General features: G+C 42.7%; 1 protein-coding gene across 3 annotated transcripts in view; it reads right to left on the reverse strand.

The window, feature by feature from the left end:
• PRTFDC1 (phosphoribosyl transferase domain containing 1) overlaps positions 1-25,643 on the reverse strand; it is a 100,875-nt gene that overhangs the window by 21,084 nt on the left and 54,148 nt on the right. For all 3 annotated transcript variants that reach the window (XM_018057109.1, XM_018057107.1, XM_018057108.1), the window contains exon 4: positions 1,986-2,051. In XM_018057109.1, coding sequence (XP_017912598.1) covers positions 1,986-2,051 — 66 coding nt within the window. The remainder of the gene's footprint in view (positions 1-1,985; positions 2,052-25,643) is intronic.

A 25,643-nucleotide genomic window follows, 5' to 3' on the forward strand; every position in this document is an offset into this window, starting at 1 on the left:
GGTCTAGACCTGGAATGTTACCATGGAGATGGAGAGACATGGAGAGATTCAAGATGCATTTGAGAGAACAGACTGTGGTCTACACTGGTTCATTAAACATTGACTTCTGATGTGAGCCCAGGAACCCTGAACTGCAGTATCTTAAGCTGTCATGACAGTTGAGAACCTGGCTAATCGATGTTGATACATCTTAGAAATATTTACCCAAGAAGCCCAGGGGGTTCTACTTGACATGAATTTGAATGCATATATCTCTGCACACACAGTGACTGGAAAGATATCACGTAACAGTACCTGGTAACCTGGACGAATCATTCATCGTGCTAGCAAAAAACTGAAGCCAACCTCTGCTCAGACTTACTGTTTGGCTGGTTTGCCGTTTCTCCTAACCTGAACTTCCACGATGTCTATTTTCTCATGAGGGGATGGTCTTTGCAGTAATTGCAGAAGGGGAAACCGAGGCACAGCCTTATCACCCCTTCCTGCTCACTCCACCCCCAGGAAGAAACTTCCCTTTCTTCAATCTCTTCTCAGTCTTTTTTGCAAAAATTATAACTGTTATCCTCTCTCTACCTCCTAAAGGAAGGGACTATCCAGTGCTCACATAAGAGGAAAAATGACTTTAAAACAAAATACAAGATGATTTTAAAAGGCAGGAGAGAAACACTGCACTTTTTCTGTGCAATTTTCTTTTTAGAGTTGCCACTTTGACAGATTCACTATTTCTCCTGTGTGATAAACTTACAAGGCAACGTCATACAACAAAGTACTACAATGACATCATTTAAAGACAACCCCAGGGTGGTTGAAAGTTATGAATTTCTGGAAATAGCTTTTGATTTTTTTTTAATCTTTCCAGGATGTTGTATTATGCAGTGATGTAGTAACATCAAATGGCGGCTTCGTGATACATACATTAACACCAACAAGTGAATTCCAGTTTCTGTAGGACACAGTTTACTACTAGGTAGCAATTTAACATTCAGATGCTAAGCTATCTTCTGAAGAGGGGAAGGAAGCTGTTCCGCAGTTAGTCCTTGTGGCTCTTCAATGTTCCTCATGTTATTACACACATTTTTATTAAATATGGCTGCTATCCCTTCCCCAGGTGGGCACTGCAAACCAGTAACAACTGCAGATACGAGATGAAGCTTGTGTAACAGACTGCTTTGTTTCACTTAGAAAGCTTAAGTTGCTCAGGGATAACGAATACAAGATAATGTCAGCAGAGCTGAACAAAAACAAATTCTGTGTTGCTTTCATTCAAGGCAAAACTTGCATTTCAGATCACTTGCACAAAGACCATCTGCTTGATGCAACACCCTTCCTTCCCTATGCATGGATTTATGTTAGAATCCAAAGAGTAATTATGTAATTATTAATTATGTAATTATTAAGCTTTGGCAGATTTGGATCTCCAAGTTAACATTGGAGGTGCCTGCCTCAAAATCTCATGGGATACATTTTTTTAAGGGGGGACAGCAGTTGGGGGGGGAGGCAAAGTGTTGAAAAATGAAAAAGTCTTCAGATATTCTTCTTTTAAATTCCCTGCCTAAATTTTAAACATGTCAACAAACATGTTTAAATGCCTTACTTTGGTGCCCAGGAGATGAAGGGTGAAAACCAGACAAATAAAGGAAAAGAATTCCCTCTCACGAGGTACCTGAAAGTGTGAGTAGGAAGAAAAAATGGGAAGGAGAAGAAGGAGTGCTAAGGGGGTTTTGTAATGTGAGGTTGTCTGAGATAAGATTGGAAGGAAGCTTGGAGACCAAAGATTTGGTCTGAGTCAAGCCTTGGAAGCATGATAAAAGGAGTGTTTTATAAAAGGAGGAATCATTAAAAGGATCCACACATTCATTTGCATGAATTAGCAAACCCAGGAGAGTGTCTGAAATGGACTGCAGCGCTGACCTGAAATGGAGGTTACTGATTTCCCTGCAACACCCAGGCCTCAGTGGGCACAAAGCAGAATCACATGAACAAACCTTTCCAGCCAGAGTCGAAAGATCATCGCCTCCAATGATCTGCATCTCGTCCATGGACTGGTCATTCTAAACAGAAAGGGGGAGATAATATTTTACTATAGAAGAAAAGCTGTAAAGCACGTTTCCTCATCTACCCAGCCAGGAGCTGGATTGTGCCTTGCAAATATAGCACAAATAGCTGGTCCTGATTCATGGTTGCCTATGGTTACCAAGAGCCAGTCTCCTGCCACCACGCTTGAGACAAAGCATCCTAATGGCTGATAGCCGAGCCTGTGTGGAGAGGGGATGGAGGAAGTGGGGAGAGGACAAGCAAATCTAATTTTGGAACAAAATAAAACCATGGAAGGTGCCTGAGCCTATTCTGTGGCAGATGGAATTGGAGAAGACAGTCATGCTCCTGGACTTCCCTGGGGTGGTTGGGGCTATGGAGGGGGGAGCTAAGGAGGGGGCCTAGCATTTGTCAGCTGTGCCAACAGCCCCGCAGTGGGGAACAATTAGACTGTGGTTCCCACAGAGGTTAGAGACCCCCTCTCCTCACTACCAACGTGGGTCCAATCCCTTATCTGTATCAAGGGCAATTCTAAAAGGCCACAGATCAAGAAATATTACACTTAGATTGTGAGACAAGGATGATGAAGCCTCAGAAACTTTCTGGAATTCAGGAATATGAGACTAGAATCCCGTTTAGAAGACTTTTCACAATACCTTGTAATAACCTATAATGGAAAAGACTCTGAAAAGAATATTTTATATATATATTATATATATATTATATATATATTATATACATATAGGCTTCCCTTGTGGCTCAGATGGTAAAAAACCTGCTTGCAATGCAGGAGACCTGGGTTTGATTCCTGGGTTGGGAGGATCCCCTGGAGAAGGGAATGGCTACCCATTCCAGTATTCTTGGCTGGAGAATCCTGGACAGAGAAGCCTGGCAGGTTACAGTCTATGGGGTCACAATGAGTCAGACACAACTGAGCAACCAACAGACACATGCGCGTATATGCACACATATAGCTGAATCACTTTGCTGTACACCAGAAACTAACACAACATTGTAAATCAACTGTACTTCAGTTTTAAAAAAGAGACTTTTCACTTAAGTCCTATTAGAGATTATAAGCATTCCTTTTTACAGTATTTATATTTGGGACATCATTCTGCCTCAATTAAACCTCTCTCTCTTTCTCACACACACACATAATAAAATATGAGTTGTTTCTTAGTAAATATCACAATAGAATAACAAGGGGGCAGAACAGGTTAAAAGAAGGCAAGCAACTTGTTTTCTGGCTTCCTTGCAAAGATGCATTAGAGGAACTGAAGGGGACATCCTATAGGCAACTGGCTTCATGATCAAGCAAGACTGCGGTGACACTGCAGTCCCTTCGTCCGAATGATAAGCTAAGTGAGAAGACGCCAAGAGAGGGAATAGACATACGATGTGCTGAACCAGGAAGTATCTTTGGTTACTGCTGTTGTTTTGGCCAGTTCAGTGCTTTTCTCCCTTATTCTGGCAAGAAGGCCCTGCCTTTTGTGGGGGAGGGAGTTCATTCCCCTAAAGGAATTTTCTTGGGTTAGTCTGAATTGGATTCTGTCACTTGCAACTCAGAGTCGAGACCTAGAGATACATTGTAATGGCACTGGTCATCAGAAAGGAAAAAAGAAAAAAGCCAATCAACCAATATAATAGTTTTACCAGTGAAGCAGCATTTTGTTTTTCACCTTACTGCTCAAGAGAAAAAAAAAAATGACCTTAAAACGTTCTTACTTTCAGTCTGAAAGCATTTATTCCTAACTGCAAAGGAGTGGTGACAATGCTTGAAATGTTTGAAAGTGCCCCATAAGTTAGATAAAACCAATAATTTTCTTCTTATGGGAATTGATAGCCAAAGGAGAAAATCAAAGACTATCCAGAATCCACTGGTCTTTTGCTGTTTTGTTTTTTTTTTGTTGTTTTTTTCAAACACCTCTGCTTGAGTCAAGTTTTTACGGTCCCATTAGCAAAGCAAGTCACGCGAACAAGCCCAGCATTAATCCGAGAAGCAATCATTAAGTAACAGAACGAAGTACATAGACACAGGGAAGCCATTTAATTAGAGTCACTGATGCAATCACTCTGCACAGTGGTTCACAAACATCCTTATACTCCTAGGATTGATGTATCCTTTTTTTTTTTTAACATCATTGATTTTGATTTGAAGATATTTTACTTGGGATTGTTCATCTGATCTTCATAAGACTGGCCTGTACTTTCCTTTCTTTTGCTGCCTCTGTGGATTTTTAAAGCAAGTTATACAAGCCTCATGAGTTGGGTGGTTCTTTGTCTTTTTTCTGTATGCTCGAAGTTCGTATGTGAATGAATTTATCTATTTTGCTAAGGTTCAGTAGAGCTCAGAATAGGTATTATTTAATCCCCAATTTACAAATGAGGAACTGGAGGCAGTAAGAGTTTGAGTAGCTTGTCCAAAAAAGGCACTACTAGTAAGTGAGGGGAACCAGTTCAGTTCTAGGATTGTCTGGCTTGGCATTATTCTTGTGTTAACAACCCCCATCCCCGACAACATTCCTAGAAGGTAGAAATAACAGTGCATCTTTGAGAGTACCATGGAGAAGAACTGGGTCCTGGTTGTACTAAGGAAGTAAAATATATAATAAGCTGAAATGGCTAGGAGAAATACACACCTTGGTAGAAATGCTGGTAATGGTTGTGCGGATTTATTTAAATGGCAAAGGAAGGGTGGGCGGGAGGCTCAAGAGGGAGGGGATATATGTATACATATAGCTGATTCACGCTGCTGTACAGGAGAAATTAACACAACATTGTAAAGCAATTATACTCCAATTAAAGACATTAAAACAAACGATAAAGAGCAAAGGAAGTCTCCAACATTTAGTCCAGGCATCCTCAGATAGAAACATGTTGGAAATTACTAGTTCTGGTGACCTGGTCTCCAGGTACAAAAAAGAGCTCAGCATGTATAGTGACTGCTCGTACAAAAGAGAATTTGGACTGTTTAGATAATGTTCAGGAAAAAACAAAGCCAAGTAAGAATAAATATCCTGAATTCCTTTTGAGGAACGGGAAGGGGACGAGTAAAGAAAACAAATAAACAAAAGAATCACTCTCTCAGCCACTCATTTCCAAAGTCAGACAGACTTGCTTCAGAATCCATACACGCACAGACTTTCTCAACATTCTCAGCCTCCACAGATGCCTTAACTTTGCTTTTTTCCCTCTTCTTTTCAGCCTTATCCTTCCTCTCAGCTATTCTCCTGTGCTCAGTAAGGTCAACGACACTATATAAAATACAGGCCAACCCCTAACCAAAACAGTTCGTTATAGCACTTCTCTGGTGATCAGTGGTTGAGAATCTGCCGTCAATGCAGGGGATACACGTTCTATCCCTCGTCTGGGGGGATTCCACATGTTGCTGGGCAAATAAGTCCGTGTATCGAAACTACTGAGCCTGGGCTCTAGAGCCCGCTCTTTGCAACAGGAGAAGCCACGGCAGTGAGAAGCCTGCACACCGCAACTCGAAAGTAGCCCTTGCTCACCGCAACTACAGAAAGCCCGCGTGCGGCAACAAAGGCCCAGCACAGCCAAAAATAACAAAATAAGTAAGGAAATATTTTTCCAAAAACACAAACAGTTCATTATAAGAAGTTTTAATGGTCAAAGTGGAGAGCTTCTAATGAAAATGTTGCAGTGTTGAAAAATTTTTTAAAAACTCCAACATGTGGTACAAAGTCAGATAACAAGGAGAGATGAATCAGCTCAGTGTTTACTTTTCAACCAGTGGTGGATATAGGACATGACCCTTAACTCGGTCCCTGAGTCCTTTAAGCCACCTAGGGTCAAAGTGGAGGTCACAGGGCAGTGGCTTGTATGTCTGCCCTTTGCTTCACCCAGAGAAACTCCACTTATCTCTGTTGTATTAACTGGGTTCAAGGTAAGAAGTGCCAAGTCACTTCAATCATTTCCAACTTTGTGTGACCCCATGAACTGTAGCCCCCCAGGTTCCTCTGCCCATGAAATTCTCCAGGCAAGAATACTAGAGTGCGTTGCCATGCCCTCCTCCAGGGAATCTTCCCTCAAGGTAAGATGGTGGGAACCAAAAAGTTTGAAAACTCTTGTGTCAATATTTTTGCTTCCTTTTAAACAGTCTTGCCATCTTTTTGGTTCTTGCTCATTTAAATATCCATCTGTTTCTGAGGTCATTTTTGTTTAGAACCTCATTTTTACAATATGGGGATGAGCTGTGAGAAAGGAAAACATGGCAACTGGTAAACAGGCAGCTGGGGGGGTCCCTACATGCCCTTGGGGACCAGACTGCCTGGGTTCCAGTCCCAGCCCCACCTTCTATGAGCTGTCCAACCTCGAGGAAGCGACTTAACCTTTCAGTACTCTAGTGTCCTCATCATTAAAAAGAGAATGTCAATCAATGTTAATAGTTCCTACCTCCTAGCATTATTGGGAGGAGTAAATGAATTAATATGAATTGAGCACTGAGTCCTGGTGTGTAACAAGAAGCAGTTCCTAAAGCCTTCGCTTACCCCAGGATCATCATCTACTTTTAGTCTAAGAAACTTGCATGTCTACCCAAGTTTCTCAGCTTGGACCTCGTGATGATTCTTTGCACAGTTCATTGAGTCCATCATCGATACATGAATGTCTCGTGCTTTGGGGAAAAGGTTTCTGAGGCTGACGGCTACCCATGAGGTGTGTGGTTAAGGAGGACTCCTGTCCTATGGCAACTGTGCATCAGGGCTACAGTCTTGGTTAAAAACAAGCTCCACTGTATGTTCCTTTAGGGTTTCTCAGTGATCCCCCAGCTCCCAAGCGGTGGTGTCTGAATCTTTAGAGTGGACCATTTTGTGGATATAATTACCCACATCACTCCACTCTGCTGTTTTCATCTTTCTCCCAATGGACAGAAGCCACCTGGAAATTATGCTCGGATCCTCTTTTGTCCTTATCACCTCTCACCTATTCTTTGTAGGAGCCGTTTACAGTCAATAGAGCAGAGAGTTAACCTTGAAATTGCTTCACAAGATGGCAGGTGACGACCTGTAGAATAGGAGACTGGATGGCCGGGCTTCTGATAATTTTCCCAACCCGGGCTGCAGTTTTGCTTGGGGATCATGAGCTGCTCCAGTTCTTCCCTTTGATTCACCATCTTAGCTTAAGGTAATTTAAAATAGATTTACACTACTTGTCAACAGCAGAACCTTGACTAAGATTTCATACCGATTTACAGGAGAACTCAATATGTGCAAATATTGATAAATATGATTAGTGACAACTTACTCACGACACATCACCATGCCTCACCGTGCTGCATGAGATCCTAGGCGTCCCCAGCACATGATGGACTGCTTCTTCCCCCACGTCTTAGCTGGTGGCTGCTCCTGTCTCCTCTCTCTGTCTTTCTTCAAGGGAGTAATTCTTACTCTTTTCTCAAGACTCAGTTCAGGCATGATCTCTTCCAGGAAGCTTTCCTGGAGTCCTCTGGACTTGATCTGTGTCTGATAACACTCTCTAAATGTCAACAGGTCATGTCCAACTAGAATTTTCTGAGAATGCAGCAACTGCCAGTGGCATGAAAACTTCAGCACAAACAGCCTGATTTTCATCCTAATTACACCCCCTCTGGCTGACGCATTGTGGCATCCAGTGTTTGTTGAGCGACACTGAAGTATCTGCATACATGTGTTTGCTATATTTTTAATACTCCTTCCACTACCCACATTACAATACTAAGTGTTCTCAGGCAGCACTTGGTTTCCCTTGCTCTAAGTTCTTCTTCCAGCTGTCCAGGAACTAGAAGGAGCTTATTGCCCAATGGAGACAGAGAGAAAAAAAAAATACAAATAAACAAACACTTGGGAAAATATCTGTAAAGTTCGATTAAAAGTGGACACAAAGGAAGCTGACTTGAGCAACCTGGAAAATGCTAAGACTGAAAGAATACAGACCATCCTCTGTGATGTCTGAGTGATTCCCACCCATAAAAAACTATTTCTTTACTCTTATTACTACTATTCTATTACACTGGTTTCCAAAGAGCCTTGTCAATACTTTGAAAAAAATATAAATGCAAAAATCCATGTGAATTCTGAACATGAAAAATAAGAAAACAGGAATTATTAAGATGCATCAGGAATTATGAAGATCAGTCATTCATTTCATGATGAGTTAAGGATGTATTTTAAAGCCAAACTAGCATTTAACCAGGAAAAAAATATGTATGTATCAGCATGTACAATTTAGCTCAGTTGAAGGGACACGCACATTTTGCATTTTCTAAATTTGGTGTGTAGCTTTTGCAAGCACGGTTGAGACTATATTCGAAGACAAAATGGCTTTCTGTTTAATGACAATGATCTATTGCTCTATTGTGACCGGTATTCCATGCCACCCATTCTCCATGAGAGGTACTGGCTAGCTAAGAGTAATCCCTACCCAACAGAGAAAGGCTCTTTTCTTTAAGAGAAAGAAAGCAATTTTGGGTCAGAAGAAGCAACCACAATAAGAAGAAGAAGCTATAGGCTGGCAGGAATAATGAAGGGTCACCAAGAAAAAGGAAAAAGGGAGGGAAAAGGAGGAAAGTGGACCTTCACTTCAATTTAGTTATAAAAGGCCCCAGAAAGGAGGAAACTAAGTTTAAAAACAGATTCAGTGACATTGCTTTACATGGACTCTGAAACCTTGAAGCCTTCTTTTTGAAACCTTTCAAAGCCTTCTGTTTTGAAACCTGGTATGGATTTGTTGCTTTGGTTTAAATCATGTTTTTAAATTATGAATCAGAAGGAAAAAACAAATTGAGCCCTTGACGCATGTCAGTGACCCCAAAGGGCTTCAGTAAAATCTACGTGTTCAAATGTGGATGACCATATCCCAGTGGTAACTTTTCTTTCTTTTTTTCTTATAAACTTCATCATTTCTTTAAAAAAAAATTTTATTTGGTTGCATTAGGTCTCAGTTGCTGCACCCAAGATCTCTCCTGTGCCATGTGGCTCTTCCGTTGAGGCAGGAGGACTCTTTAGTTGCAGAGCATGGACTCAGTTGCTCCTCAGCACGTAGGATCTTAGTTCCCCCACTAGGAATTGAACCAGCGTTCCCTGCATTGCAGGGCAGATTCTTAATCACTGGACTACCAGGGAAGTCCTAAGTATCTCTTGAAAGGTCATTTTCGCCACACAGTTTTTTTCCCCTAGATAACCCAAGGAAGATTTATAACTATAATTCTAAATAAAAGAATTCAAATGGAAACTGTTGTTCAACACTAAAGAAATCTTAAACCAGCTCTTACAGACCCATTTTAAGATTGCCAGGGGCTGGGATGGTAAACACGAAAGGCGGAGGGGGAGGACTGCTAGGACACCCTGAGCTGAGCAGACCTCCAGAACACACACTGCTTTCTGGCATTAGACTGAATCTACCTTGTTCCCACCCGGGTGTACTCTGGGACCACAAGGTTCTGCTTCCTTGTGTGACTTCTCAGCTCAAAATATTTTTGCAGTTGCCCATGCCTACGAAAAGGAGTCTCATTTTGTCACTGCATTGGGCTGGGCCATCCTTAGAGTCAGGCAAGAGAAGTCTTGCATGTCACAAATACCAAAACACAAAGACATTTGTTTTCTTTTTGGTCTTAAAAGGCAGTTTTGGGGGAAACTCTGGGACAGTTTGAGCTAATGGGAACTATGCAACAGGGAAATGTGTGCTGAAATGGGCCGTGTGCCTCACCCCCCACCCTTGCAGGGTCAAGTTAAATTGTTGTAGGGAAGGTGGCAGTGGCCTACCTTGGGAAACCAGGCAAAGAGGGGTTGGTCTGTTTTTAAGCTGGCTGCCCTCAGTCATCCAAAGCAGGTGCCTCAGAGACTGGAGTCCCCGGATAACTGTGTTCCCTCCCACCTCTGTGCTCAGGGATAGGGTCTTTGGGGGCATCTGAGTTAGCAAAGAGAGGTATGAAGAATCCAGCTGCCCCAACCCCCTGGAGAGCTTAACCTTGCCAGTCCCATGCGGGGTTCAGGCAGGCTTGGTCACCACCCAGGTTCTGGGCCCAGCTGGTGCCCCACCCTGCCCAGAAGGCACTTGGCTCTGCCCAGGCTTGCCCACTGCTGGGACGAGCACCACTCCTATGGCCTCCAGTGCAGGTGATCTGGCTGGAAACATGAGCCTGGCCATGGACAAATCTATAAAGTGTCAAAACCTTAACTATTCCGGCATATGACAGGTGAATCTCCATTTGTTCTCTTGCCCTGAACCCCATACATATAAGGGGCAAGGCTGACTTTGAGAACCACTTACTGAATGCTAGGTGCTATAATGCTAAGGCCACTGCTTACATGAGTTCAAACAAAATCCTGTAAGACATGATCCAGCAATCATGCTCCTTGTTATTTACCCACAGAGTTGAACACTTGGGTCCATACCAAAATTCACACCCTAGCCACTGTGGAGCAGTATAGAAGTTCCTCAGGAAAAAAAAAAAAAAAAATAGAATTACCATCTGATCCAGCAATCCCACCCCTGGGCATATATTCAGATGAAACTCTAATCCAAAAAGAGACCTATAACCCAATGTTAATAGCAGCACTATCCATAATAGCCAAGACATGGAAACAACCCATTAGAATGTACAACACCAAGAATGAACCCTACTGTAAACTATGGACTTTGGGTAATGATGAATCAATGTAGGTTCATCAGCTGTAACACAGGTACCAATCTGGTCAGAGATGTTGATAATGGGGGAGGATGAGGGTGTGTGAGGGCAGTGGGTATACGGGAATTCTTTGTCCTTTCCCCTAGATTTTGCTGTGAACCTGAAATTGCTCTAAAAAAATAAAGTCCATTAAAAAAAATCTTGAGGCAACAGGTAACTTAAAAAAACATTTAAATAACTTTGCCGAAAGCTTCCCAGGTGGCTCAGCGGTAAAGAATCTGCCTGCCAATGCAGGAGACCCGGGTTCGATCCCTGGGTCAGGAAGATCCCCTGGAGAAGGAAATGGCAACCCACTCCAGTATTCTTGCCTGGGAAATCCCACGGACAGAGGAGCCTGGCGGGTTACAGTCCATGAGGTCACAAAGAGTCGACTTAGTGACTAAACAACAGTAACAACAAACGTTGCCAAAGGTCCCACAGCTGAAAAGTGAGGGAGCTGGAGACAGAGCAGGGACTGACCCTCTGTCTTGCTCCATCTAACCCATAAGTCCTATACTTCTCTCTTGGGTCTGATCAGAAGCTGCCTTTCTGTGTGACTTGACCCTTTACCCCTTCTGCACATGAATCATCTGTGCAGACTGTGATCTCCTCTGCAATGGGACCTGACAGTCTGCATTTCCAACAAGCTCCTGGGCGACAAGGATGGAGCAGGTCCAGAGGGGACACACTGAGTTGCCTGGGTCTGTGCTCTGCCCATACCAACCTGCTGACCAAGTCACTACTGTGTCTTACTGATGCTTCCTCCACCCAGAATGTCTTTCTGCCACATCTCTGCTTGTAAAAAATGTAGATATACAAATTAAAATCTACTCGCATGATAAGTCGTCACCTGACCCTCACCAACCCCCAGACCCCCACCAATAGCCAGAATCAATTGGTCCTTCTGATGGGCTTTCCTGGCCTTCAGCACCATTTCAAGCAGTGCTTGCTTCTTTCTCGTTAGGTGGTACCTCTCTGCTCACTGGCTGTGCATCTGTTCACTTCTGCTATTTTGAAAGCATGCTGAGAGGGACTCTATCCCTTTCATCTTTACAGGTTCCTTAACACCAACTGGGGCTTTGTATGCAGAAAGGAACATGACCCCACCTTGCCCCCTTCTTTTGCCCCCTGATGTTGGTCCTCTCTTCTATAAAATAGGAAAATTTAACACCTACCCATTTGGATGTGAGGTTTAAATTAAATATCGTCATGTGTAAGGACTTCTTAACCACTGGTGGCCAGTGGTTGGAATCCACCTTTCAATGCAGGGGATGGGGGTCTGACCCTGGACCTAAGATCCTAAATGCTGCAGGGCAACTAAGCCCATGCCCTGAAACGAACACTCCGTGCAGCCAAAAATTAAAAAAAAAGTCATATGTAAAATACCTCACCCACAGTAAGCCACTGATAAATATGTACTGAATTGGATTTTCCTCTTATTATCTAAATAAGGAAAGGATGTGGATTTTTAAAAATTGAGTTAATGATAGATCCAGGCCTAGTGCCAGGGATCTTAACCTTTATTCCAGTCATTTTTTCCACTCTGTCAAGTTCTACTGTACTTTATGTGAGTAACATTCCCAGTCATTCATATGACTAAAATTCATCAGTGTTTACAGAAGAAACCCAGAATATTGCTTCCTGGTTCACATTTCCTGTACAAATCACTGCCTAAAATTCAGACAGGGCTTACAAATAAAAGGCATTGATATATTCTTACATCTCGGTAAATAATAAAGTAACATAATGTATTTCATATCCATCTATAATGTAATGGCATGTCTATGAAACTCAACACAACCAAATTTAAAAATAGGAAATGGTTCCAGATTAAACATGATTGTTCAAAAGAAAATAAATGATTATGATCAACCAGAACGATTGCCTTTACGGATTACTCACTGGGACACCTTGGCAAACTCACCTGATTTCTCATTTACTTATCTCAAAAACACAGATACTGCAAACCGCCTTACTTATTTCAGAGTTCAAGGAATGAGCAAAAAAAAAAAAAAAGGCCAATTTATGCAAATACCATAAAAATCCAGCAAACTTTCTATGTGTAAAAAATCATTAGCAGTATCTTTAGATATAATCCAAAGCTGAGGAGAAAGGCAATTTATGTGAAACCTACAGAAAGTGGAAGACTTGGGGAGGTCCAACTATTAAGTGTTTCATCTACTATTATTATGTTTTAGATTTATGGTCTTGGCTTCCAACTGCTCCAGGTACCTAAATGAGCCATGAGCCATGTGAGGAGGTCAGAGAGCAGAATGCTTCTAGAGCCACCTTCCCTTCTTCAGAATAAGAAGAGATGGTTTATTTGATGTAGGCATGTTGATTGGCAGTGCAGGCTTGCAGATTCCTTCAGTATGAAGTCATGTCTTCAAAACTGGGTGGGGCACTGACTTATTAAATTTTTTCTTTTCCTCTGGAAGCCAGGGCTTGGAAGTTGCTGAAGATGACATGCGAACTGAGTTGGGTGGTCTTGAGAAAATTCTGTGTAAACAGCATTGCTCATCGAAAAGTAGCAGAAAACACTGCACATCTGTCTGTCCATATAAGACAAACGGAATCTGGACTCCATTAATGGGCCTGAGGAATAAATTATTCTCTAATAAATGTTTTTATAATCGCAGTGGAAAGGAAGGTCCAGGACACCAAAGGAAATGAGACTCTGCTGGACCGATCTGTCAGCGGAAGCCTGGAGGAGGAGTGGGAGGAGGAAGAAGTCCACAGCTGTGCCTGATGCAGAAGAGGTTGTGCCTTCTCGAAAGATGGGGAATATAGAAGATCCAGGAGGGTACCTTATTCTAGACTGCCAAGGAGAATGCCAGATCACTCCGGGAGGGCGGCTTTCGCCCTCAGCTTTTTCTGGATGATCCAAGAACAATTCAATGAGACATTCAACTGAGGCTTCAGACCTGATGACCTCTATGTCCTGAAGGTCACAAAGTCCACATGATGTGGGCTAATGAGCTCTAGCAACTATGGAACAGGGCACCTGGGTTATCTGGGTTTTGCATCCAGATACTGCTAACACATGAAATACCTACTCTTCTCCCCCTCTGCCCCATCAAATGTTTGCTGTCTTTGCCTGATGAGCACAAGGGCCTTTGTTTTGTCAGGGGCGGAACAGAGGAAGTTTGACTGACACAGACGTGGCGGGGAGGGAAGAGGAGGCTGGAGTGTGATGTGGTCTCTGTTCCCTGTCTGGCTCGCTGGTTTACATTTGAGCCCCAGTGTTGGAGGACTGAACTGCTCTCCTTACAGGGGTGATAGGTCTGAAGCACGGTAGGCTCAGAATTGCCTGGAGCCCCAGCCTCTGCGAGAAACCTGGTCCAGCCTGGAGACCCAGGGGCTGGCTCTCTCATAATAAAGCCCACTAGGGAAGGCTTCCTTAACGATGCTAGCAAGAGGCTTCTCAGGCAGATGGAGTGGGGGCTGGCCAGGGAGGAGGCGGATGCACTGTGCCAACTGTGGCTGACAGACTGGTCTATAGACACACGTGAGGACCCATTTGGGGACCCTCAGAAATAACTGAAGAATACTTTCTTGACTGGCCAGAGGGGAAATGCCCAACCCCAATTCAATGCACTTTGGGCCTACTCATAAATGGATCCAATTTTGTATTTACCAACTGGTAATGCCAAAGGTCAAAGCTACACAGAAAATGGTGTAGAGTTTTGGAAATTTCAGGTATTTATTTGGCGTTTAGGTAATCTTCCTCTGCCTACACCAAATTCATTTGCAATGGAAGTCACAACATCTTTAACATAGTGGAGCTCGTGAAACTATTTTCTCATACACCTTGCTTTTTCATTTAAAAAACGTTAAGGCAATGATTTTTATTATTGTGGTAGTTTCGAAATTTCATTATACTTTGGATAAGTCTCTGTGACTTCTGTTTCTTGCCAAGATAGAATAACAAAGACCAGATTTACCCTCTTGCAAGTCACACAGACTTTTTGGTTTCCCAGTGCATATAAAAGTTATGTTTGCACTCTATGTAGTCCAAGAAGTGCACAATACCATTATACCTAAAAAAATGTATGTTTCTTAATTTAAAAATACTTTGTTGGTGGTCCAGTGGTTGAGAACCTGCATGTCAATGCAGGGCACACGGGTTTCATTCCTGGTCCAGGAGGATACCACATGTCATAGGGCAACTAAACCTGTGAGCTCCAACTCCTGAGCCCTCAAGCTGCAGCTACTGAAGCCCGCACGCCCTGGAGCTCATGCTCTGCAACAAGAGAAGCCACCACAATGAGAAACCTTCACACTGCAACTAGAGAGTAGCCCCCACTTACTGACAGGAGAGAAAGTCCACACGTAGCAATGAAGACCTGTGCAGCCAAAAAGGAATGAATGAATGAATGAATGAATGAAACAACTGTTGATACTTGCAGGGCTTCTCCAGTGGCTCAGATGGTAAAGAATCTGCCTGCAGTGCAGAAGGCCTGGGTTCAATTCCTGCGTTGGGAAGATCCCCTGCAGGAGAGAATGGCTCCCCACTCCAGAATTCTTGCCCAGAGAATTCCATGGACAGAGAAGCCTGGTAGGCTACAGTCTATGGGGTTGCAGAGACAGACATGACTGAGTGACTAACACTGAAACAATGAATCGATACTTTTAACAACAGCAATAAAAAATACTTCATTGCTAAAATATGTTAGCCATCATCTGAGCCTTCAGTGAGCTGAAAGCTCTTTGCTGGTAGAGGGTTTTATTGTAATGCTGATGGACTGGGGTGATATTTCCTGAAGGCTGAGGTGGCTGTAGCAACTTCTTAAAATAAGACAACAACGAAGTTTGCTGCATCGATTGACTCTTTCCTTCAAGAACAATTTCTCTGGGGCATGCAATGCTGATTGGCAGCGTTTTACCCACAGCAGAATGAGAACCTCTTTCAAAATTGGAGACAATCCTCTCAAACGCTTGCTGCTCCTTTACCAGCTAATTTTATGGGATAGTCTAAATCCTTTGTTGTCATTTCAACAACTGATTAATTTTGCCATCTTACATGGGCATGATTCATGGTGCCTCAATACAATTACAATAGTAACATTAAAGATCACAGATCATCATAACAAGTGTAATAGTATAAAAAAGTTTTAAACACTGTGAGAATTACCAAAATGCGACACGGACACAGGGAGCAAATGCTCTTGGGAAAACGGCGACAACAGACTTGTTTGAAAATGGCATGAAATAAACTTCAACCTGTAAAAAAGCGGAATGAAACTATATATGAAAAGAATACATGAAACTAAATGAAGTGAAACACAGTAAAATGAGGTATGCCTATATGCTGTTTTAATCTGTTCAATTTGTAGTAATATGTCCCGCAGCAACAGAGAAGTCATACAACGAAAAGGAGTTAATGGCAGACGGGACATTGCAGAAGAAATGATCAGTGAACTTGATATGATTAGGGAACTTGATGACAGCAATAGAGAGTATCCAAAATGGAACAGAGGACAAAGAACTTTAAAAAAGTAAAAAGATCATTAATTAGCTGTCGGCCAATTTTAAGACATTACCTACTGTTACTGTTAAGTCACTTCAGTCGTGTCCGACTCTGTGCGACCCCATAGATGGCAGCCCTCCAGGCTCCCCTGTCCCTGGGATTCTCCAGGCAAGAACACTGGAGTGGGTTGCCATTTCCTTCTCCAGTGCATGAAAGTGAAAAGTGAAAGTGAGGTCGCTCAGTCGTGTCCGACTCAATAGACGTGTAATTAGAGCACCTGAAACTGAAGTGGAGAAAAGACAATTAGAAGAAATAATGACTGAAAAACTTCCGTGTTTGGTGAAAAGTACAAATCCACAAACCTCAGAAGCTCAATGAAATCCAAGTACAAGCAACATAAAGAAAAATACACCAAAGCATAAAAATAATGATGATATACTTCTGATTAGAAACAAGTCAAGTAAGGAAATAACTGACTCAATGGACATGAGTTTGAACAAACCCTGGGAGACAGTGAAGCACAGGAAAGCCTGGTGTGCTGAAGTCCACAGGGTCACAAAGAGTCAGACACAACTTAGCGACTGAACAACAAGGAAATAATGGAAGTACACATTTAAATTACTGAAAAAAGACTGTCAACCTACTCCGAAAAACTATCTTTCAAAAACTGAGGGTGACATCGAGATGGTTTCAGACAAACAAACGCTGAAATAACTCATCACCAGCAGAGCTGTACTATAGAAAACATTAAAGGAAGAACTTCAGATAAGAGGAAAAAGATATGAGAAGGGAATGTGGATCTTCATGAAGAAATAAACAGCACAGGAAATGGTGACTACAGGAGTAAACATAAAATATAAAAAGAGTATAACTCTTTTTTAAAACATAAACTTTTACTTATGGAATAATTTCAGACTTACAGAACAGTTACAGATTAGTATGATGGTATTTGGATATATGCTGCCTTCAGACACCAACTCTGCATGTTCAGGAACAAACTGGTTAAAACTAAAAGGAAAGAGAAACACATAACATCACCATTCATTAAAGAAATACAGATTACAATAAGATGGTTTTATTCCTTTGAATAGCTGAAGTTAACAACCATACCAAATGCGGGTGAGGATGTAGAGCAAGTGGAACTCACACTGAGGGAACTATGAAAAGGTGCAGCCACTCTGGGAAACAGTTGAGCAGTTTCTAAGAAAGTTAAGTATGCATCTACTACAAAGTCCAGGTATTCATTCACTACTAGGTATTTACTAAGAGAAAAGAAAGCTTATCTCCGTACAAAGATCTGTTACAGATGTTCATAACAGCTATACTTGCAGTAGCCCCAAATTGAAAACTTCTATGTCCACCAACAGGTACCAAGTGGGCAGGAGGGTGCTGTGCACTAGAAAACGGCAATGCCTCACACTGGAAGTGAATAAATGGATGAGTGGATGTTTATCTAAGCTCCTGTGCTAAGCGTGCTGTGACCACGTGTGGTCTGGCCATTTTCAAAGAGAACTTCATACTTGGCTGAAGTATAAATTAACCCAGAATACTCACTGGAAGGACTGATGGTGAAGCGGCTCCAATACTCTGGCCACCTGATGCGAACAGCCACCTAATTGGACAAGACTCTGATGCTGGGAAAGGTTGAAGGCAAAAGGAGAAGAGGGCGACAGAGGATGAAATGGTTGGATGGCATTCAATTCAATGGGCATGAACTTGGGCAAACCCCAGGAAATGGTAAGCCTGGAGTGCTGCAGTCCATGGGGTCAAAAAGAGTCAGTCAGTTGGTGGCTGAACAACATTTGAAAATTTTAAAAACTCAAAACTAAAAACTCAGTTTAAAAAATATCAATAAACAGATTTGATTAATGTTACATAACTTACACTCTACTGTGGCCAAAAGTTCTAGAAACTTGCTCCAAGGGCTCTCACTCCATTTCCACCATAGAGACCAGTAAAGCAAACTTCTTTCAGATGTGCTTTTAAATCACATTCAAGTTGCCAGGGTTCTGATTAGGTCACACTTCTTATGTAAAACTCCTGGCCTCCTGCTTCTCTTTACTCACCACCATCTGTTTCTTCTGCATGCTCACCCCTGATCCTCATCTGCTCAGACTGGCTCTTACACTATGATGGTTACCCTTACAGTCAAAACAGATTCTCTTCTTCTCGCGCTTATCTGATGATAAGTGCCGCCGGGGCCAATTAGGTAGTGTAGCCGTGGTTTTGTGCTCACATACCCTTCCAGCACATCTAACTCAGCAGCTGAAATGTAAGAACAAATTGTGGGTACTATAAATACACTTGTCCACAGTAGAAAGGGACTGAGGTATTTCAGGAGGCAAGTGGCAATGAAGACCATATTCTCCTTCACTAGAAAACTGACAATTCGGATTCTATTAAAGCTTTAGCTATTTCTGAAGCATTAAGGACCTAAACGCAGACCTTGCTACCACTACCAACACAGTGAGGTATGAAGGATGTACTCATGATTCCCAGACCTGCCACATAGGATGTTTGACTTTTATAAAACTGTTTTTTATTTGGTTGAGAAGAACTGGAAGGAGTTTCCAAATTCTCTTAAAACCCTGGGATTTAGCTAATCAATAGCTAATAAAATCTCCCAAACTCTGATCACATAACATCTGTGTTTCTAAGGGCACCTCTGACTGAAGTGCCGTGAAATGGAAGTAGCGCTTCCTACATCACACCATGAGAGAAAACTCACCTAAAATTCCAATGCAACTCTGAAATATACAATACTATTATAATTGGTATTAACTATAGTCAACAGGCTGTATCTTACATCATGCTAAGACAGTAGATCTTAAAAGTTCTCATAAGAAGATAAAAGTTTTGTAACTATATGTGGCAATGGATATTAATTAGACTTACTGTGGAAATCATTAAAAAATATTCAAATGCAGTTCAGAAGGGAAGTATCCAAACTTAAAAACAAAGTTTTCATGGGTCCATCTCTTAAAAATTATATAACTATATGTATTAATAAAGTTTTTTAAAACACTGACTCTTCTTATAACTAGAAACATATCTTTTGTTAACTTGCAATATTATTAATAGCTAACCTTTATTGTGGTAGATGCTGGGTTTTACTTGCTTTATCTCATTTTCTTCCTTTTTTTAAAAAATTTATTTATTGTCTGTAGGGCACATGGCATCTTAGTTCCCCAACCAGGGGTTGCACCCTCATTCCCTGCATCGGAAGCGTGAAGTCTCAACCACTGGACCCCCAGGGAAGTCCCTTTATCTCATTTTTCAGATGAGAAAATGGCATCTTAGTTAAAAAGCTGCTCCAAGCCCACTCACTGTCAAGGGCAGAACGGGAACCCAGGTCCACCCGTGGCAGAGTTCTTACACTGGACCATTATGGTGAACGTCATGAAAACAATACACGTTTGGGAATTTCCTGGTGGTCTAGTGGTTAGGGCTTGGTGCTTTCACTGCTGGGGACAGGGTTCAGTTCCTGGTCAGGGATCCTGCAAGCCATGAGGTGTGGCAAAAAAAAAAAAAAAGATACAAATGACGACTAATCAACTCGGCAATGCTACTGGCAGCAGTGCTCCAAAATGAAGGCCCGAGGGCTCCTCCCTCGTCGTATCTATGGGAAATGCGAGGGGGGAGCAAGGCAGAGGAAGTGCAGATGCTGCTTGTCTCCTGATAATGTTTCTGTGGCCCTCAAAGGAAGTATGAAAATAGGGCAGCTCTGCGGGCCCTCTGGCTGTTGGCACTGCTGCTCAACCTGTGAGTCACGCTCTGGCCTCTGCCTCTGCAGACCCTGACTGCCTGGTCTTCACCCAGAGACTCTGGAGAGGAGGCAAGGTAGGTGTTGCTCCATCCATCACGGTCACGTGTAGTCAGGAGAGTGTAGTGGTTTCTTTCCCACTTCCTGCCACCCAGAGTTCTGTGGCAGCACCATGGGGCCCACCTGACTTTGTAGATGAAGCCAAGCGGCTGAGACCCTGGTTCCCACTGACCCAGAGCAGCCCCAATTTTGAGGTTTTATGGAGGATATCACTTAAAAAGTTTCAGTGCTGAAAAAAAGTTGGAGAACCATCAGGCTGCTGGAGACGGCATAGTTCAGTGGTTAAGCTCATGGCTCTGGAGCTTGATAACATAGGTTCAAGTCCAAGTTCAACCGCTCTTCTGGTTTATGTGCCTCACGGAGCAAGTTAATCCAACCTCTGAACCTCAAACTTCTTCTGACTACCGAGTAAGAAGCAATGGTGGTTATTAACCCTATGGACTGGCCTTATTAGCAGGTGAAGAGCTAGAGGGGAATTGCGCTAAAATTTAGGAGGAGGAAGAGGAGGGGAAAGAGCTGATGGCTTGTGAAAGACTTGGGGTCTGGCTCGCCAGACAGGTCTGAGGTAAAGAGAGGTGTTTACTTGTGTTACCTCTTCTAATGATAAAACTCTCCTTTCATAATGTGAAAACTGAGGTCCAGAGAAGACGTGACTTACACCAAGGTTGAATTAGAAATGTATATTCTATATTCTGTTTCTATATCCATGCAGCTTTTCTCCTTTCTTCTGCAAATCTCTAAATTTTTCTTATTTAAATACACAAAGTAGTTTTCTATATATGAGGGGACCTGCTGTGAGCTTAGGGAAAAGATGCAGTTCTGGAACAAGTGAAAGAAAGCCTTAAAACCTAGGAGGGGTGTAAAGTTGAAGCTGGCCAAATATATACCTCTGTGCTTAGTCACTCAGTCGTTTCTGACTCTTTGCAACGCTATGGACCATAGACTGCCAGGCTCCTCTGTCCATGGGGATGCTCCAGGCAAGAATACTGGAGTCAGTTGCCATTTCCTTCTCCAGGGGATCTTTCCAACCCAGGGATCGAACCCAGGTCTCCCATGCTGCAGGTGGATTCTTTACCATCTGAGCCACAAGGGAAGCCCAAGATTACTGGAGGGGGGTACCTTACCCTTTCTCCAGTGAATCTTCCAGACCTAGGAATCGAACTGGGATCTCCTGTATTAAAGGTGTATTCTTTACTGGTTGAGCTACCAGGGAAACCCAAATATATACATACACATCTGTATTTAAATATGGAAACTATTTAACATATTAAGTTGGCGAAAAAAGTACATTTAGTTTCTTCTATAGCATCTTATGGAAAATCCCAAACAAACTTTTTGGTCAATCCACTATATATATTGCATATAATAGACTGATTAAAATGAAAATCAATATGATTTAATGCAATCTTTTTAACCCATTACATCAATAGTAATGATACATTAGTACAAACTTCCCTGCTGGCTCAGATGGTAAAGAATCTGCCTGCAATGCTGCAGACCTGGGTTCGATCACTGGATGGGAAGATCCCTTGGAGGAGGGCATGGCAATCCACTTCACTATTCTTGCCTGGAGAATACCCATGGACAGAGGAGCCTGGCGGGCTACAGTCCATGGGGTTGCAAAGAGTCAGACACGACTAAATGACTAAGCACAGCACAGTACGAACTTAATTAAAATTTTTTTCATGTAGTAATTCTCAGACCAATGGAATTTAAAAGTCAACATCAACTTAACCTAAAAATGAAATGAATATAGTGTCTCCCCCTTGTTTCATATTCTGCATTGTCACTGAGAAAAAAATCTCAAGCATCCACTCTCTTTGGCCACATCACACTCACACTGCAACATGCAGAGAAGGGGCTTTGGCTGGACAACAGGTTCCAGAAGCCACTGGCACGTGGACAAAAGGATGCTTCCCAAAGCCTTTAATTATGAGACCTGGCTTTTCTCCACTCAAGCCTCTTCATGAGAATCCCAGAGTTCACTAAATTCAGCTTCTGAGAGTGTAACGGTAGATTTAGTCTGTTTCTAATGGAAGGGGAGAAAAAGACAAGGGCAAATGCACCCTGTTTGGAACTGAGACAGAGGAAGGACAGAGCATGAGTTGTCAGTCTGCAATTAGAGGTACTGCACCTCTGTGAAATCCAAGGTCATTCCAACTCCATACCAGAAGGAGAAACTATTGTGGGTGCATTAAAAAAATCAAGAGCTGGCTCAAAGAAAGTCTCCTTAAGGTTGGTTTCAGTCAGTTCAGTTCAGTCGCTCAGTCGTGTCGGACTCTTTGTGACCCCATGAACTGCAGCACGCCAGGCTTCCCTGTCCATCACCAACTCCCAGAACCTGCTCAAACTCATGTCCATTGAGTTGGTGACGCCATCCAACCATCTCATCCTCTGTCATTCCCTGCTCCTCCCGCCTTCAATCTTTCTCGGCATCAGGGTCTTTTGCAATCAGTTAGTTCTTTGCATCAGGTGGCCAAAGTATTGGAGCTTCAGCTTCAGCATCAGTCTTTCCAATGAATATTCAGGACTGATTTCCTTTAGGATTGACTGGTTGGATCTCCTTGCAGTCCAAGGGACCCTCAAGAGTCTTCTCCAGCACTACAGATCAAAAGCGTGAATTCTTCAGCGCTCAGCTTTCCCTGCCCACGGTTTGGGAAAGGTCGGTTTCCCTGTCCGTGAAAGGGCTTTCAGTCACTACATCTAAACAGTTCCTGACAAATGAAAGCAGAAATGCTCCTATCACCTGCTATCGTCTCTCAGGATGCATATTTGATTCTTTCTCTTCCCTGTCTCTAAGAATGAAGGATTTTGTTGGTATTTTGGATCAAAATTAGGCAATGTGATGTTCTGACGGAACCCTCCAACAGCAGGAAACTGTGTCAGCATTTTGATAGAGTGACTGAGGTGGCCACAGAGGCCCAGTGCAGTGATGATGCTCTAAAATGTGAAGCAAATTCAGGGCTTCTTTGTAAGAATGACCTGTTTTTCCTAAGAAGTGCAAACTGAAGAAAACAATGAGTTGCCACTTTTTGCCTGTATAATTGAGAAACATATTAAAGAAACAGAATGACGATATCCTGAGGTGGTGACATGTCGGGGGAGAAAAAACCCAATACTTCCATGAACCGCTACTGGGGATACAGTTCATATTAAATGCAATTGTTTGGCAGGGAAATCTGGCGATAATGTATCAAAAGCTTTCAAAGTACCACATTTTCTTTCTTCATTCATTCGTCCCTGGACGTCTAGGTTGCTTCCATATCCTGGCTACCATTTAGCAGTGCTGTGGTGAACACTGCCACACATGTGTCTTTTTGAGTTCATTTTTCACTGGGTATATTCCCCATAGTGGAACTGCTAGGACATATGTTAGTTCTATGTTTAAGTTTTTTTAAGGAACCTCCATACTGTTCGTCATAGTGGTTGCACCAACTCACATTCCCACCAACAGTGTAAGAGCATTTCTTTTTCTCCACACCCTCTCTAGCATTTGTTGTTTGTAGATTTTTTTTGATGCTGGCCATTCCGGCCAGTGTGAATGGAATATTACTCAGCCATAAGAAGGAACAAAATTGAGTCAACTGAAGTGATGTGGATGAATCTAGGGCCTGTCATACAGAGTGAAGTCAGAAAGAGAAAAACGAGTAACAAAAAAATGTACTGATGAACCTATTTTCAGGGCAGGAATAGAGGCAGACATGCAGAATGGACTTGTGGACACAGCAGGGGGAAGTGACGGGCAGACCAACTGAGAGAGTAGCACTGACATACACTGCTGCTGCTGCTGCTGAGTCGCTTCAGTCGTGTCCGACTCTGTGAGACTCCAGAGACAGCAGCCCACCAGGCTCCCCCGTCCCTGGGATTCTCCAGGCAAGAACACTGGAGCGGGTTGCCGTTTCCTTCTCCAATGCATGAAAATGAAAAGTGAAAGTGAAGTCGCGCAGTCCTGTCCGACTCTTCACGACCCATGGACTGTAGCCTACCAGGCTCCTCCACTACTGTGTGTAAAATAAGAGAGCTAGAGCTCAGCTCTCGGCTTGGAGATGACCTAGAGGGGTGGGTGGGAAGAAGGCTCAAGAGGGTGGGGATATATGTACACTTATGGATGATTCACGATGTTGCACAGCAGAAACCAACATAACACTGTAAAGCAATTATATCCCAAAGAAAATAAGCTTTCAAAGTACACATGGTTTTAGTAGCAAGCCTACTGAAACAATCAGAGATGAGCACAATACATTGTGAATAAGGATGTGTATCACAGCTTTATTTACAATGCAGGAACACTTTAAGTGATCTAAGTATCTAATCATAGTGGGCTGTCTGAAAAGTCTGTAAACATATGCATATGTAAACTGATGCATTGCTTCAGTTCAGTTCAGTCGCTCAGTCATGTCCGACTCTTTGCGACCCCATGAATCGCAGCACGCTAGGACTCCCTGCCCATTACCAACTCCTGGAGTTCACTCAAACTCACGTCCATCAAGTCGGTGATACCATCTCATCCTCTGTTGTCCCCTTCTCCTCCTGCCCCCAATCCCTCCCAGCATCAGGGTCTTTTCCAATGAGTCAACTCTTTGCATGAGGTGGCCAAAGTATTGGAGTTTCAGCTTCAGCATCAGTCCTTCCAATGAACACCCAAGACTGATCTCCTTTAGGATGGACTGGTTGGTTCTCCTTGCAGTCCAAGGGACTCTCAAGAGTCTTCTCCAACACCACAGTTCAAAAGCATCAATTCTTCGGCACTCAGCCTTCTTCACAGTCCAACTCTCACATCCATTCATGACCAGTAGAAAAACCATAGCCTTGACTAGATGGACCTTTGTTGGCAAAGTAATATATTAATCTCTGCTTTTCAATATGCTATCTAGGTTGATCATAACTTTCCTTCCAAGGAGTAAGTGTCTTTTAATTTCATGGCAGCAATCACCATCTGCAGTGATTTTGGAGCCCCCAAAAAGGAAAGTCTGACACTGTTTCCACTGTTTCCCCATCTATTTCCCATGAAGTGATGGGACGACATGCCATGATCTTCGTTCTCTGAATGTTGAGCTTTAAGCCAACTTTTTCACTCTCCTCTTTCACTTTCATCAAGAGGCTTTTTAGTTCCTCCTCACTTTCTGCCATAAGGGTGGTGTCATCTGCATAGCTGAGGTTATTGATATTTCTCCCGGCATTCTTGATTCCAGCTTGTGCTTCTTCCAGCCCAGCGTTTCTCATGATGTACTCTGCATATAAGTTAAATAAGCAGGGTGACAATATACAGCCTTGATGTACTCCTTGTCCTATTTGGAACCAGTCTGTTGTTCCATGTCCAGTTCTAACTGTTGCTTCCTGACCTGCATATAGGTTTCTCAAGAGGCAGGTCAGGTGGTCTGGTATTCTCATCTCTTGAAGAATTTTCCACAGTTTATTGTGATCCACACAGTCAAAGGCTTTGGCGTAGTCAATAAAGCAGATATAGATGTTTTTCTGGAACTCTCTTGCTTTTTTGATGATTCAGCAGATGTTGGCAATTTGATCTCTGGTTCCTCTGCCTTTTCTAAAACCAGCTTGAAAATTTGAAGTTCACGGTTCACGTATTGCTGAAGCCTGGCTTGGAGCATTTTGAACATTACTTTACTAGAGTGTGAGATGAGTACAAT

This window comes from Capra hircus, chromosome 13, assembly GCF_001704415.2.
Source record: "Capra hircus breed San Clemente chromosome 13, ASM170441v1, whole genome shotgun sequence".
Taxonomy (NCBI): domain Eukaryota; kingdom Metazoa; phylum Chordata; class Mammalia; order Artiodactyla; family Bovidae; genus Capra; species Capra hircus.